At 35.6% G+C, this 13,310-nt stretch overlaps 1 protein-coding gene across 1 annotated transcript; it reads right to left on the minus strand.

The window, feature by feature from the left end:
• Positions 1 to 3,648: 3,648 nt before the first annotated feature.
• Positions 3,649 to 12,760, minus strand: bora (aurora kinase A activator-like protein bora). Its single transcript, XM_089639874.1, has 5 exons — positions 12,492 to 12,760; positions 12,077 to 12,235; positions 10,549 to 10,679; positions 4,544 to 4,629; positions 3,649 to 3,807 (listed from the first exon to the last, which is right to left on the minus strand). Exons 1-5 carry the CDS (start codon positions 12,758 to 12,760, stop codon positions 3,649 to 3,651), a joined length of 804 nt encoding a protein of 267 aa, XP_089496000.1.
• Between the last annotated feature and the right edge of the window lie 550 nt (positions 12,761 to 13,310).

Genomic DNA, 13,310 nt, shown 5'->3' on the forward strand with positions numbered 1-13,310 from the left:
GTTTAAGGTCAAACTATAATTGAGAGCAATATATAAGCGGAATAATTGCATTTAATGATGAAGATACTCACCCATGATGGAATGGCAGGCCAGAGAACGGTCTCCGGAGAAGTTCATGGAGATATCACTGCTAATGTCCATATTGAAATCTAGTTTCATAGCTGATCTGCTTCTTCCCAGACTAGAGACGGATGTTTCTGACTTTGTTCTGCGTACCACTCCTTCTTCTTTCCTCAACACTTGACAGATCTCCTCGGTAAAGTTGAAACTGCCCATCTTCTTGACATGACCTAGCTTGGTGTCACTGTCTGATCCATCAGTCATATCGGGACTGGACTTTGTAGAAGACTTGGAAGTGAGGCTGGACTTCTCTGGTGTGGATTGAGAAAATGGCGAAGCAACGCAGCTGTGGTGAAGATTTTCCAGTTTGTCTGGTGATATTTTCGGGGAGATTCTTCGAATATTATTTTCCTGCTGTGGAAAAAATACAGTTATTATTTATTTATCCGTATGGTGACCAGGCATGGTTCGTCCTAACGTTCACTCGTGCACCGAACCGCCAAAAATTAAACAACATTTTACACCTCATTTTAATCTTATATGATATTTTTATTTATTAAAATAGATACAATCTTTTACAAACTTTAAAAAAAATAATGAATTACCTATCAAAATAAATTAATTTCTCCCGCGCAAGAGCTATACCGGCTGAACCGATGAAGAAACGCGTGACTGGATTGTATGAAGCCCAACAAACATAGCCACAGTCACCGTTATAGTGACAAAACGGTGGCAACCATGCGACACCATGGGATAATATAACAGCATCGGAATCATTCGAACAATTCCGGAGAAAGGGCTTGAGTGAAGTATTTCTCACATAGGGTTTGAATGAGATAGTAATATTTCGCTTGCAAAATGCAACCATGTGTCAACAGTTCAGCTAACATCTCATGTTTTATTATTATTTTGTCATTGTATATTATTAGCTATTTTTTTAAACAGAAGTGATCTTTTAGGTGCGTTTCTCATTTGCAAACTTCAGACAGGTGTGCGCCAGTTATTTCACAGAACTTGAACAATTGATTGAGTTTCAAAGTTAATATTAAAGTTCTGTGAAACAACTCGCCTAAAATAGAATAATAACAGAACTTGAATAGAACTTCACGACACCTGAATATTAACCATGAAATTTTTTGAATTGCCCTGCATTGCTCTATGACCAAAGGTAGGCTGTATATTTTTTCAATTTCGGATATAAATTCAATTTGGTAACGACTGATCGTTGTGTCCAACAGAATAAATGAGCAAGTTCCTTACGAAAATCATTTCAATACAGAAATTTGTCACATTTAAAAAAAGTTTCATTTCTTTTAATGATCTGTTCACAGCTTTTCAGCCTTTATATTCAAATTCTATCAATTTCACTAAAAACAACACGTAGAATTAAAAAATCACAATTTTTTTATTGGCATAGTGTTTTGAATCATACATATTTACATGAATGTAAAAATTGAATATCAAACCAAATAAACCTACCTGTGGGGACTTCCCGATAGGAGACATGGAGGGAGACCCCATGCAGGTCTCCGACCCGCTGTAGGAGTTGTGTCTCTTGGAAGCCCCCTCTAGGATGGGGCTGAAGTCCGCCAGGTTGCGGTGCAGCTCCTCGGTGGAAAGGGTGTGGGTGGGAGTACGGGGGGTTGTGATGTCCTCACCCCTCTTGGCGGAGACGGGGGTGCCAAACGTGCGCTTCATGCCGCATAATAAGGCAGTCTAGAAATAATAACATAATTCATTGACCAAGTCTGCACCAGATTTAAAGGAACCTAATTGGTTTAGTGTCCCATGCGGACATAGAATAGAGAAGAACACAAGAAATGCCACATGGGCGTGTTTCATGATCCCTAAGTCTGGGAGATTACCCCTTAAATTTCAAATATGGAAATTCGGTCAGTCACAATACAAATTCAAAATCAAATGGAATGGCGAATATAATCTCAGCGAGTTTAAGAGAGACAGAGTACGCAATGTTGATCGGCTGTCTCAATCTAATAGTCAAGTGTCAGTGGCGACATTGGTTTCTAATCAAATCTACATGGAAGGCAATTCTGTTTGAAGGTGTGTCTATGTATTATCTCTTCCAGTACACGCAGCACACTTGGGACCCAGACCGTAGTTTAGACAGGGTGGTGGTAGAGACCACAGGGATTAAGGAATCTCCAACTATTTTAAGGGTGGCGACACATTACGCTATACACATCAAAGCGTTTTTTATAACACCATATCGCTCGCCATACAATCCAATACAGACCTGATTTTGATACATGTTGTATGTCCCAAAAAAACCAATGGTTGATCCTATGACAAAATTATGAATGTCAAACTTGAAGCAGATATTATTCCAAAAAATAATTATTTTATTCGCTATTACATCATCAATTTTTTCTAGTTTTCGAAGGTCAAGTCGGTTGATATTGACATCTTAATGATAGTCTTCGTCTTCAATGTCACGATCTAATTCATTGTCTGTACTACTGAGAATCTTGGTTTCCATTGACAAAATCTCTTCATCTTCATCCTCGATATTGATGACTGCCATGCCTCGAATTTATTAGATTAGAAATTTTCATATGTGATAACCATGTTCGACATCCTCTCAATACATATTTCTACAGATAAATGGCAGCTTATCTTTTCATCCCCAACAAACCCAGTACTTATAGAAAGAAGTAAAGTCAATAAATGAAAGAAAGGGAGAATGCTGAGAAAAGCAATCAAACAGATTTTTAAAGTCTTGATCGTCTCGAGTGAAACGAGAAGTTCATATATCGATGTTCCTCAGATGTATCTAGATGAACATTACTATATTGTTTAATGGCATCGTAAACGCTATGCAAAGATATCATTCCTAAAGTTCACAGAGCGAGCACGCTGTCATGATTGAAAGCAAGACTGCAGGAATGCAGTATGTTACCGTTTCCTTGAAAATATCATTGTAATTTGAAATAAGACTGTTATATAATTATATTGTGGTGTGGAAATAGGTTAAAATAATATGGCGTAATTTGTTCTTACAACATTTATCAAAAAAAAATGAGTTTGAAAAACGATTTTTTGGAAAAATATTAATGCTGTAACTCATTACGCATTAGACAGATTATACAGAATTGGTATTTTTTTTCATTAGAGACCCAATCTAAATAACAAAATCGCTACTACTTCACCTTTTGTATGGCAAAAGTCCCCACTGACTGTACTAGTATGTGGTGAACCAAAGACAGCATAAATGTAAAGCCGTTGTCCCATGGGTCGGTAAGGAATCGACATAAACCGAGTTCTGTAACATCCTGCGCAGAATAGAAAAGTTTGCTAAAGTAAAGTAACAGTCCATTGTGGGACTTTTTTGCACAGGATTCAATTTATGGCAGTTCCGTATTGACCCTTAGGACGACGTCCTATTTTCTTCCTAGCCCACACTAAACTGCTTTTAGTAAAAATTATTTCAAATTACTATATTTTTATTTTTACATTAACTCCACACTCTGAGGAAAATTATTTCCCTCGGGCCTTATGTCATCTTTTGAGATTCTGTATGGAGGGTTAATGCAAAGAGAAAATATTGGGTTTTACGGAAAGAAGGCGAGGTCAGCTTACCACATGTGGGCTATGTAGAATGGGGCAGGATATATTGTGGAAACTGGTATGATGTTCTTCCTCTCCGTCTGAAAACACTTCTTCGAAGCAAAGCTTCCGCCGCAGAGAAGCATTGGCAGAGATGTCTGCCTCACCAATCCCATTTTGATCCTGCAAAATATTTAAAAAAATAAACCATTAAAATATTGAATAAACCTGCAGGAGAAACGAGTACTGGTGGGGAGCCCTAAGCTGGTTGGAGTGGAGGCAAACACCGCGACATACAAAACTGGAGGCAGACGGTAGAAGACGGTCAAGAGTGAAGGCGGCCAACAAATGAAAGTGCCCATAAGAACGCCTTCCAAATGTACAACAAATATATGCCAAAAAGTATATTATTGAAACCATTAAAAAATATGGAATCCTCTACTGGTCCGTGTATCCATCACACTGGATCGAATCAAAATGACATAAAAAACATTCCAAGTTGTAAAACCACATTCGGACACAGAAACTTAATTTATTTTGCAACAAAACTTCACAAAATCCTCCCCCAGATATAAAACAAATAGAAAAGTTTAATGAGTACAAATCAAGAATAAAAATCTTGAGATCAATAAAAAAACTATTTAAAAAAACACTGAAAATGACATAGAAGACAAATAGAATAGAATTAAATAACTTTTGTCCGCCTCGGCACAGGACAGGTGAGGAGGACTAAGAAAGCTACACCATCATTATACTTTAATTCACCATTATATTTTGTATGTATAATGTACTGTAATTTTATATAGTCGCTAAAATAAAAATAAAAAAAACATTCTCTGATGCTTTTGTAGCACAGATGATGAAAAATAAATAAAATGTCATCCTAAATTTAACAAGGCGTAGAAATATTTTTGCGAACCTTTGTAAATGTGTAGAATGGTTTCAGAGCACTCTCCACCTCTGGAGGCAGTTCCATGGGAATGGTGAGCATCGTTTGGGTCCAAACTGAAAATAATTGCAAATGTTTAATTTCTGGAAAACCGGTCGTGCACAAGTTAAAAGCATTAATTCCATTGTACATAATTGTAATATAATATAATTGACTTATTACTGGACATTTATACATATATTTGTTGCATTTGCAACAATAATCACAGTGACAACTGTTCGTGTTTACTTTGCTCTCGCAAAAAAATCATAAAAAAGCTGAATAATTCGTGTGAAAGTTGTGTTTGTATGGATGATACAAGTGCCAGAGGTTTTTTCTTTTGATAAAACAGTGAAAAAAATATCTGTTTCACTGGATTTTGAAAATTTTTAACTACATTTTGCAACTTAACCTAGGATCGTGTTCTTGTTGTGTTCTTTGAAATATCCAACCCACCAGTGCAACCCTTGACTGATGAGTGCAGCCATCGGCGGAAAAAACGAATCATGATGTCCTCAGCGTCCTCATCACACAAAATAGCCTCGGAACTGAATTCTCCAGTGTCTGAAAACGAGGAATCTGACGGCGAATCTGATTATTCAGACGTATCTGAAAAGGAGACCCATAGTATCCCAGTGTCCTCAGTGCAGATACTTAACGACACACAAGCCAGTCTTAGAGCACTCCAAGATGTCCTTGCGGAAAAGCAGTCTAGAGTGTCAAAGGATCAACAGGATCCGATCAGTATCACAGCTGCTGTTAGAAAGAGAGGCTTTCAAAGCTGATCTGCCAATGCAGATGCCAATGCCAACTTAATGGTGGCAAGAGGAGAAATTACCATTGAAAAAGCCGAAAACCATCATAGGCTTCAAAAAATCTTGCAGCTGGAGTCGGATCTGGGACCGGTGATGCGCAGAGTAGCTGATGCCACGGAGGCAAGCCTTTCATTTGCGGACATGGTCAAAAATGATCCTCAGAAGACGGCACCACCAATCAACCGCTCAGGACCTAAAGTTGGGACCCCCAAACCAGCTGTATGCATCTTCCCAAAGTTGGACTCTGTAAAAGACAGTGAAGGTACAAAGCAGCTTCTAAAGGACGTGTTGCGACCATCAAATCTTGGGATACGCGTTACGGGTATGAGGAATATCCGAAACAAAGGAGTTGTGATCCATACTGCCACTAAAGAAGATCAAGAAAAATTTTTGAAAACCCCTTGCCTAACTAACTCGGACACTCTGAGCGCCAGATTACCTACAAAACGGCATCCACGAGTGATTTTTTTCAACGTTCCTCGTGATTTAACAGACGAGTGCTTCCTGAAAAGTACCTTAGCAGGAGTACAGGACAAAGCAGACCTAGAGTCCACAATCAAAAATTGTAAGCTTAGTCACCTAGCTGGCGCTCGAACAGGAACAACTTGCCACAGAGTCTACGAGGTTCCTGCTCGCACACGACATGTGTTGGTGGAGCAAGGGAAGGTTTTTGTGGACTGGAATAACAGTAATGTGCAAGTGCCAATTAATCGGACATTCTTTCAAGTTTTGCAAGGACCAGCAAAGATGTGGACACTGTGCAGGCGAAGGTCACGCCAGGATAAACTTCCCAAAGGCTGCCGCCGAGCCAGTTTGTGCTACCTGTACCAGGTTTGGGAAGCCCGCAGCACATCCGACTGGAGACAAGGACTCATGCCCGGCCTACAAAGCTGCCCTTTCCAAGGACTTTGCCACTATTGATTATGGCCGATAATTATGTTGAAGAAGATGATGAGGTAGAATTCGATAATACTAATGATTTCCAGGATTGGCTAAATGTTCATAGTAACTATAGTATGGAAAATATTAATATTGTTCAGTTGAATATTAGATCGATTTGTAAATACTGGAATACTCTGAATGTCTACTTAAATTCTTGTTGGAAACATATTCATGCGTTAATGTTATGTGAAACTGCTATAACATCAGAGCTAGTCTGTCTGTATAATATTCCTGTATTTAAATGTTACATTATTGCCGAAGTAAAAAATCGGGTGGAGGTATATTGTTGTACGTTCGAGATGAACTCACATTTCAACAGAAGTCAATAGAAACAAATCATTTTGAATGTGTGCTTGGCTCTATGACACTTCCAAACAAGAATATTTTAAACATCATAGCAATATACCGCCCCCCCAACTCCAACAAACTTCAATTTCTCAATGAAATATCTTCCATTCTGTCTAATATAAGACCCAGAGAAAATATTGTACTTATAGGAGATGTTAACCTAGATCTTTTAAATTATCAAAACCCACTTATTATGTCCTATGAAAATATAATGTCTGATAATTATTTAACCAAATGCATTTGTAACGTAACTAGGGAAGCGGTTCTAGCACGAAAAGTTACTTGTTCCTGTTTAGACCACATATTTGTACGTTTTAATAGCGGATGTCAACAAAGCAATACTCTTTCTTCATGTGTATGTAATAATATTAACATAACGGATCATTTTTTAACTGCAGTCAATATTAAATATATTGAAAGGAAAAGAGTCGTAGAACACGGGGAAAAAATATCGATTTTATCCCAAAACAAAATTGACAAAAATATTTATAATTTTAAGTGGCATACGTTGCTTGAGGAACAATATTGCAATATGTTATACACTAAAATTAAAAATAATTTTCAGGATTTGTATGAACAAAGTAAAATCGTTATGTATTATAAACCCAAAAAAGACCCCTAGCAATAAAATCTTGGATAACTTCTGATATATTAGAAAACATAAAAAAAAAGATATACTGTACAGAAGGTGGAAAAATACTCCTACAGATAAATTCTTTGAATTAGAATATAAAACTTACAGAAATAAGGTTACAAAAGAAATCATTAAATGTAAGTCTACCTTTTTTAACAATAAATTCAAAAATTATTTCGGAAATACCAAAAAAACTTGGGATGAAGTAAATAAAATATTAGGACGCAAGTCTAAAAGTAGTTGTGACGAAATAATCTCAAAATATATGTTGAACACGCATAATGAAGAAACCGTAGCAAATAATTTTGTTGAATATTTTATGAGCAGTGTTAGCTCTATGATACATAAATGTGATTATATAGCATCGACCTTCAGACCGACAGAAGTTCAACATAGTATGTACCTACCAAGAGCTACCTGCGAAGAAATTAATATCATTGTTAGCAAACTAAACAATTCAAAGTCACCGGGGATTGACAACATTCGAATGTTTGACATTAAGAAATATATTCATATTTTAGGGCCTGTTATAACTCATTTTATCAATATAATTTTAAAACAAGCAGTGATTCCAGATGAACTTAAAAGTAGTATCATTAGACCGATTTACAAAGGCGGCAAACATACAGATGTACAAAATTATAGGCCAATTAGCATTTTGCCAGCCCTAGAAAAAATACTTGAAAAATACATTTCTACAAAACTTAACAAATATTTAGAATCCTTCTCCTTGCTAGATCCCAACCAGTATGGTTTTCAAAAGAAAAAAAGTACGGAAATGTTGCTTCAGGAATTTTCAAATCACGTAAATCATGAATTAAATTTAAAAAAACATGTGTTGGTTTTATTCATAGATAACTCGAAGGCGTTTGATACCATTGATAAAAATAAACTTTTAGAAACAATGGATGCAATAGGAATACGAGGAAAGCTACTAGTTTTGTTAAAAAATTTATTATCGGATCGACAAATAACAGTAAAAATTCTAAAAAAATTTAGCAAAAGAAAATATATTTCAACAGGTGTTGCACAGGGGTTATATACGTCTCAATCATGAGTAAATTGTTTTCTTTCGTTAAACATTTTGTGTACGCAGACGATACGGCACTCGTAATATCACACGAGGATTTGATTACTGCAATGAACCTTATGCAGCTTGATTTTATTGCTCTCCTAAAATGGTCTCGTGACGCGGGTCTCATAATAAATGCCAAAAAAACTAAAATTATGCACATAAGATCACCACACGCCAGATACAATTTAATCCCTTCGTTATATACACATACTTTTGACTGCTTACATAGAAATGTTCCATGTTCATGTGAAACCATTGATTTTGTCAAAAATTATGTATATTTGGGTGTTACTATTGACTGCCACATGAAATGGGATGTACACATTACTAATTTTTGTAAACGTCTACGGTCTATTATTGGTAGACTTTATAAAATAAAATATTTTGTGCCTATAAGTACTTTAAAATTAATCTACCACCTATCTCTGGCTGAATCCACAATCCGTTATGGAATCACTTGGGGACATTCTTGTAAAACTAATATAAGTTATATCCAAACAGTACAAAACTCCCTTACAAAATTGTTAATCTATAAATATACCAATGCACACAGAAGCGACACTAAATTAATATACAAGTCTCTGAATGTTTTACCTGTCAGAGGATTATTATTTTATAATATTGTAAGTCAACATCTTATATTGTCTGATTCCTTGTATAGGGAAAGAGTTTTCCATAAACATAATACAAGATTCACCCAAAATGAAGGATTGGTGGTCCCGAAATGTATTAATAAATACGGTGAAAGAACCCTAAACTTTATTGTACCCAGAATATTTAATAAACTACCAATGACAATTAAAAATATAAACGTTTTTACAGCCAAAGTCAAATATAATCTAAGGAAATGGCTATTAGATACTGAGGATCTATATTGATGCACTACTGAAGACCTTGTTTTCCTAATTGGAATTCACATTCTAGGGAAATGGAAAATCGTTATAAATTTGTATTATCTTATGTATATTAAAACCATAGAAGTACTTGTTGATTATATTCATTTGTTCATATTAAATTCATTTGTGCTTGTGTTGTTATATGAGGCTTATACTGCTTCTCACATATTTATATTTATACAATTCTGTAATTTAACCAACTTATCATTTATTGTTAATTTATCATCAACATTATACATACCTACATACTGTTTACCATTGTATGTACCATGTTATTGCAAAAATGTTGTCATTATCAGAGATGTGCTTTATTTCAAATAAATCCATTTCAAATGGAAATGCAAAATGCAAAATGGGTATTTTCCATTTTGCATTTAAATGCTTTTCTAAAAACCATTTTGCATTTTAAATGCTTTTCTCAATGCATTTTCCATTTTAAATGCTTTTTTGCAACATTCTTCCTACTATTTCCACTCATTTTTTTTTCATAAGCCCCAAATATCAGTCGGTCCTCAACCTCGCTATGAGAGATAATTTACATTTGTCAAGTTGCTCCCTGGTAGGAGCCCTGGCAATTGAGTGATACCATTACAAAAAATACTGATTCAAAAACTGAACATGGGGCCATGACGCTGTAATATTAAATGTTAGATAGCAGTTTCTATGTTTTTACGTTGGCAACAATGTAATTTTTGTCCCGCACAAATTTTTTATGGTTTCATAATCTGTAGTCGTGGTGTTTTTGGATTTAAAATTATGTAATATGTTTGTTCTACATTGATGTCCATTAGACGAAATTGTTTAAAAATTCTATAATTATTTTGATTGTTTGACCTGAGAAACCATTTCGCATTTTCAATGCATTGTGAAAATAGGTATTTTGCATTTGAAATGCTTTTCTAAAAACCATTTTGCATTTTCAAATGGAAAAGTTTTGACCCATTTCCATTTTGCATTTCAAATGGTTTTGGGTACCCATTTTGCACATCTCTGGTCATTATGTACCTGCTGACAAACTACATAAGTAGTTTAGCAGGTTTGAATATTAACAAATAAAAAATAAAAAAAATAGTATGAATAAATAGACAGTATAAATACTACTACAATACAAAACTTGATTTCCTTGTCTACTTTGTCATATCGCATCCCTGGCTAAAATGCATATATGTAAGTTGGCAAGTGAAAAAAGGACATCAATAGACATTGTGTACGGGAATGTGTTAATACATTTATATGGTTAGAAAGAAGTATAATTTGATTAATGGTATTATGAGATAAAAAAATACCTTCTCTGGATGTAGTTTTAGTAGTTCCTTCCGGAGTGGCATGGTCATCGGGAGGATCCATAGGAAGAACATTAGTTTGCTTCGTGGGCTCATTCAGAGGGCTCGGAACTATCATTCCTTGAGAGAAAAATCTAAAAAAGAAATAAAATGGATAACATATCGCAATACATAAACAGGACTCTTAAATATAATTGGTGGTAAATTTTTATTTTATATTTTTCGTTTGAATGAATTTTAAAACGGTGACGCTGAAATATATTACGTTCTATCGCCAGAATGATAGCTAATAATAATGATAAGAGTTTTGTATGGAAAATTAGAGCAGATTTGTTGAGGTTTAAATATTTCTCGTTTTGTTGAGTATTTTTGAATACAGTAACTTTTTCATGTTCATATTTACATATTAAAAGTTGATAACTCTTAACCGTATTGCTTATTCGTGGTGCGAGATTATTTTGTTTTAATGATAATCACATTTCATAATGTTTATGTTTTTACCCCCTTACTAATGGGTGCAATTTAGATTTAATGCAGCTAAAAACAACCATTTACCCTGCAATAACGGTTGGTTATCGGTTGCGCAGGGTTTGAAATACGTTTATTAGTTTAAAGTTGACACTTTGTTTGAAATAACTATAATGTAATGGTCACCATGAAAATTGTGATTCAATGTATCAATGCTTTGTAAATGTCGATAAATACCATGTATTTTACAAATTAAAAATAAATAAACAATACAAATACTAAGAACACACTCGTAGTTGCCACCACACTCGTAGTTAGCACCACACTCGTAGTTGGCACCCCACTAAAAGTAAGACCACGCTCGTAGTTGGCACCCCACTAAAAGTAAGACCACACTCGTAGTTGGCACCCCACTAAAAGTAAGACCACACTCGTAGTTGGCAACCCACTAAAAGTAAGACCACACTCGTAGTTGGCAACCCACTAAAAGTAAGACCACACTCGTAGTTGGCACCCCACTAAAAGTAAGAACACACTCGTAGTTGGCACCCCACTAAAAGTAAGACCACATTCGTGGTTGGCACCCCACTAAAAATACCAAGTACGATACTTGGAATCAAGGGATAACGTAACAGTCAACGAGTAACATTTTGTTATCAAAATAAATCCATTTGTGAAACATTATAAAGTACTCTCTCACTAATCTTCCACCCCAAGAACGGTCCAAGTGTCCAATTACTGAAAGCGGCAGATTATAGCGCACATATAGAAAATTTGCTAAAAATTAGAACAGATATTTTGTAAAACAAACACCGTTATCGATCTTTGGTAAGAGTAAGATAACTCAACTTGTTGGTGTAGAAAGCTTGGCTCTCGAGTCTAGTCGCGTGGCGGACTACTGAATTTACATATGAATAACATTTTTTTTTTTTTAATAATAGCCTAGTTAAAAAAAATGGTATTTTGCTGTTTATCATGACATTTCTAGTTGATTCAATGAGGCAGTGATAAGAAAATAAATGTTATATTTCAAATAAAATAATAATAAAGCAAGGACACTCACTTATCTATTGCCTCTGTGGCCTTTCTCTCCATGGCCGGGTCCGGCGTGGGATCAAACTGGCTGTTGCAGGGAACTATGTCTTCCGGCTTCATAATGGACATATGCTCGATGTCCCACTTGAATGATCCTGAAGATTCTCGGATTTTAAACATCCCGGGACTGAAAGAATATTTAAATTAATGGACTACTAAAGATGCGTTCATGCAAATGCTAAGATTTTAAGAATAAATAATTTTAATACGAGGAGTAGGTATAAAGACTGACAAGTAAACTGTTACCATAATAACGTCAGGAATACAAATAAAAAATAGCAAGTCGTGTTATTAACTTGTATACTGAAGGCATGAATATTTTTTACGCTAAATATAATCAGTAAGTAGATCGATTAATTATTATGCATGAGAAGTTTGCTTACCTGCAAATCGGAGTATGAAGATGGTCTATGAGCGTTTTTTCAAATGGATTTCGTATTTTGAAAAACGGTTGTGGAGGAGTGCAATGACTTGAAGGCACGAAGCGCATCGGACTCCCCGTTGTATATTGACTAGAGCTCGTGACGGAAGACATTTGAATATTGGCCAGAGGACTTCTAAACCTGTGATTAAACTTCACGGGAGGCGAACGATGTATGCTGCCCGCTGTTTTTTGCGGTGTCTTAAACGTATTAGGCTTATTGGAAGCCATATTTACACGGGAGATGCAGTCTTTAATTCACTATAAGTACAATAAAACTAAAATAAAATCGTAAACAGAGGTCACAATGTCATTACTCCTACGGAACTACGAGCAACTAGAAGTGAACAAATTCAAATTTTAACGTCTTTCTAGTCTTCCATTTTGACGTTTGAACGTTATAGATAATACAGATGGCGCTGAAATCGGTTTTTCCGAAGGCGAACAGCCGTTATTTGACTGGTAGGTACTATTATCCCGATTCCTGATTCGCTATTCGCTGATTCGCTGATTCCGGCCGTTCCCTGGCGATGACCTGAAGAACTTCATGCATGTTCATGCATACCGGTCTATTGGAAACGGTAAATTTGTAATAATAAAAACAAATTAGGTACCGATTCGCCTATCTACGTTTTCTAGTGCTAGTAGGTAAGTCCCATCTCTCATATTCTCGTAGGTCCCTACTCATGAATTAAAATGTTTTGATGATAGTGTGGTCATTGCCGGTTCCAACATAATAATAATATTGTATTATATTTTCCTTTTCACATGAATTTAGCGA

This window comes from Hesperophylax consimilis, chromosome 1, assembly GCF_061612785.1.
Source record: "Hesperophylax consimilis isolate HC1 chromosome 1, BYU_Hcon_1.0, whole genome shotgun sequence".
NCBI classification, from domain to species: domain Eukaryota; kingdom Metazoa; phylum Arthropoda; class Insecta; order Trichoptera; family Limnephilidae; genus Hesperophylax; species Hesperophylax consimilis.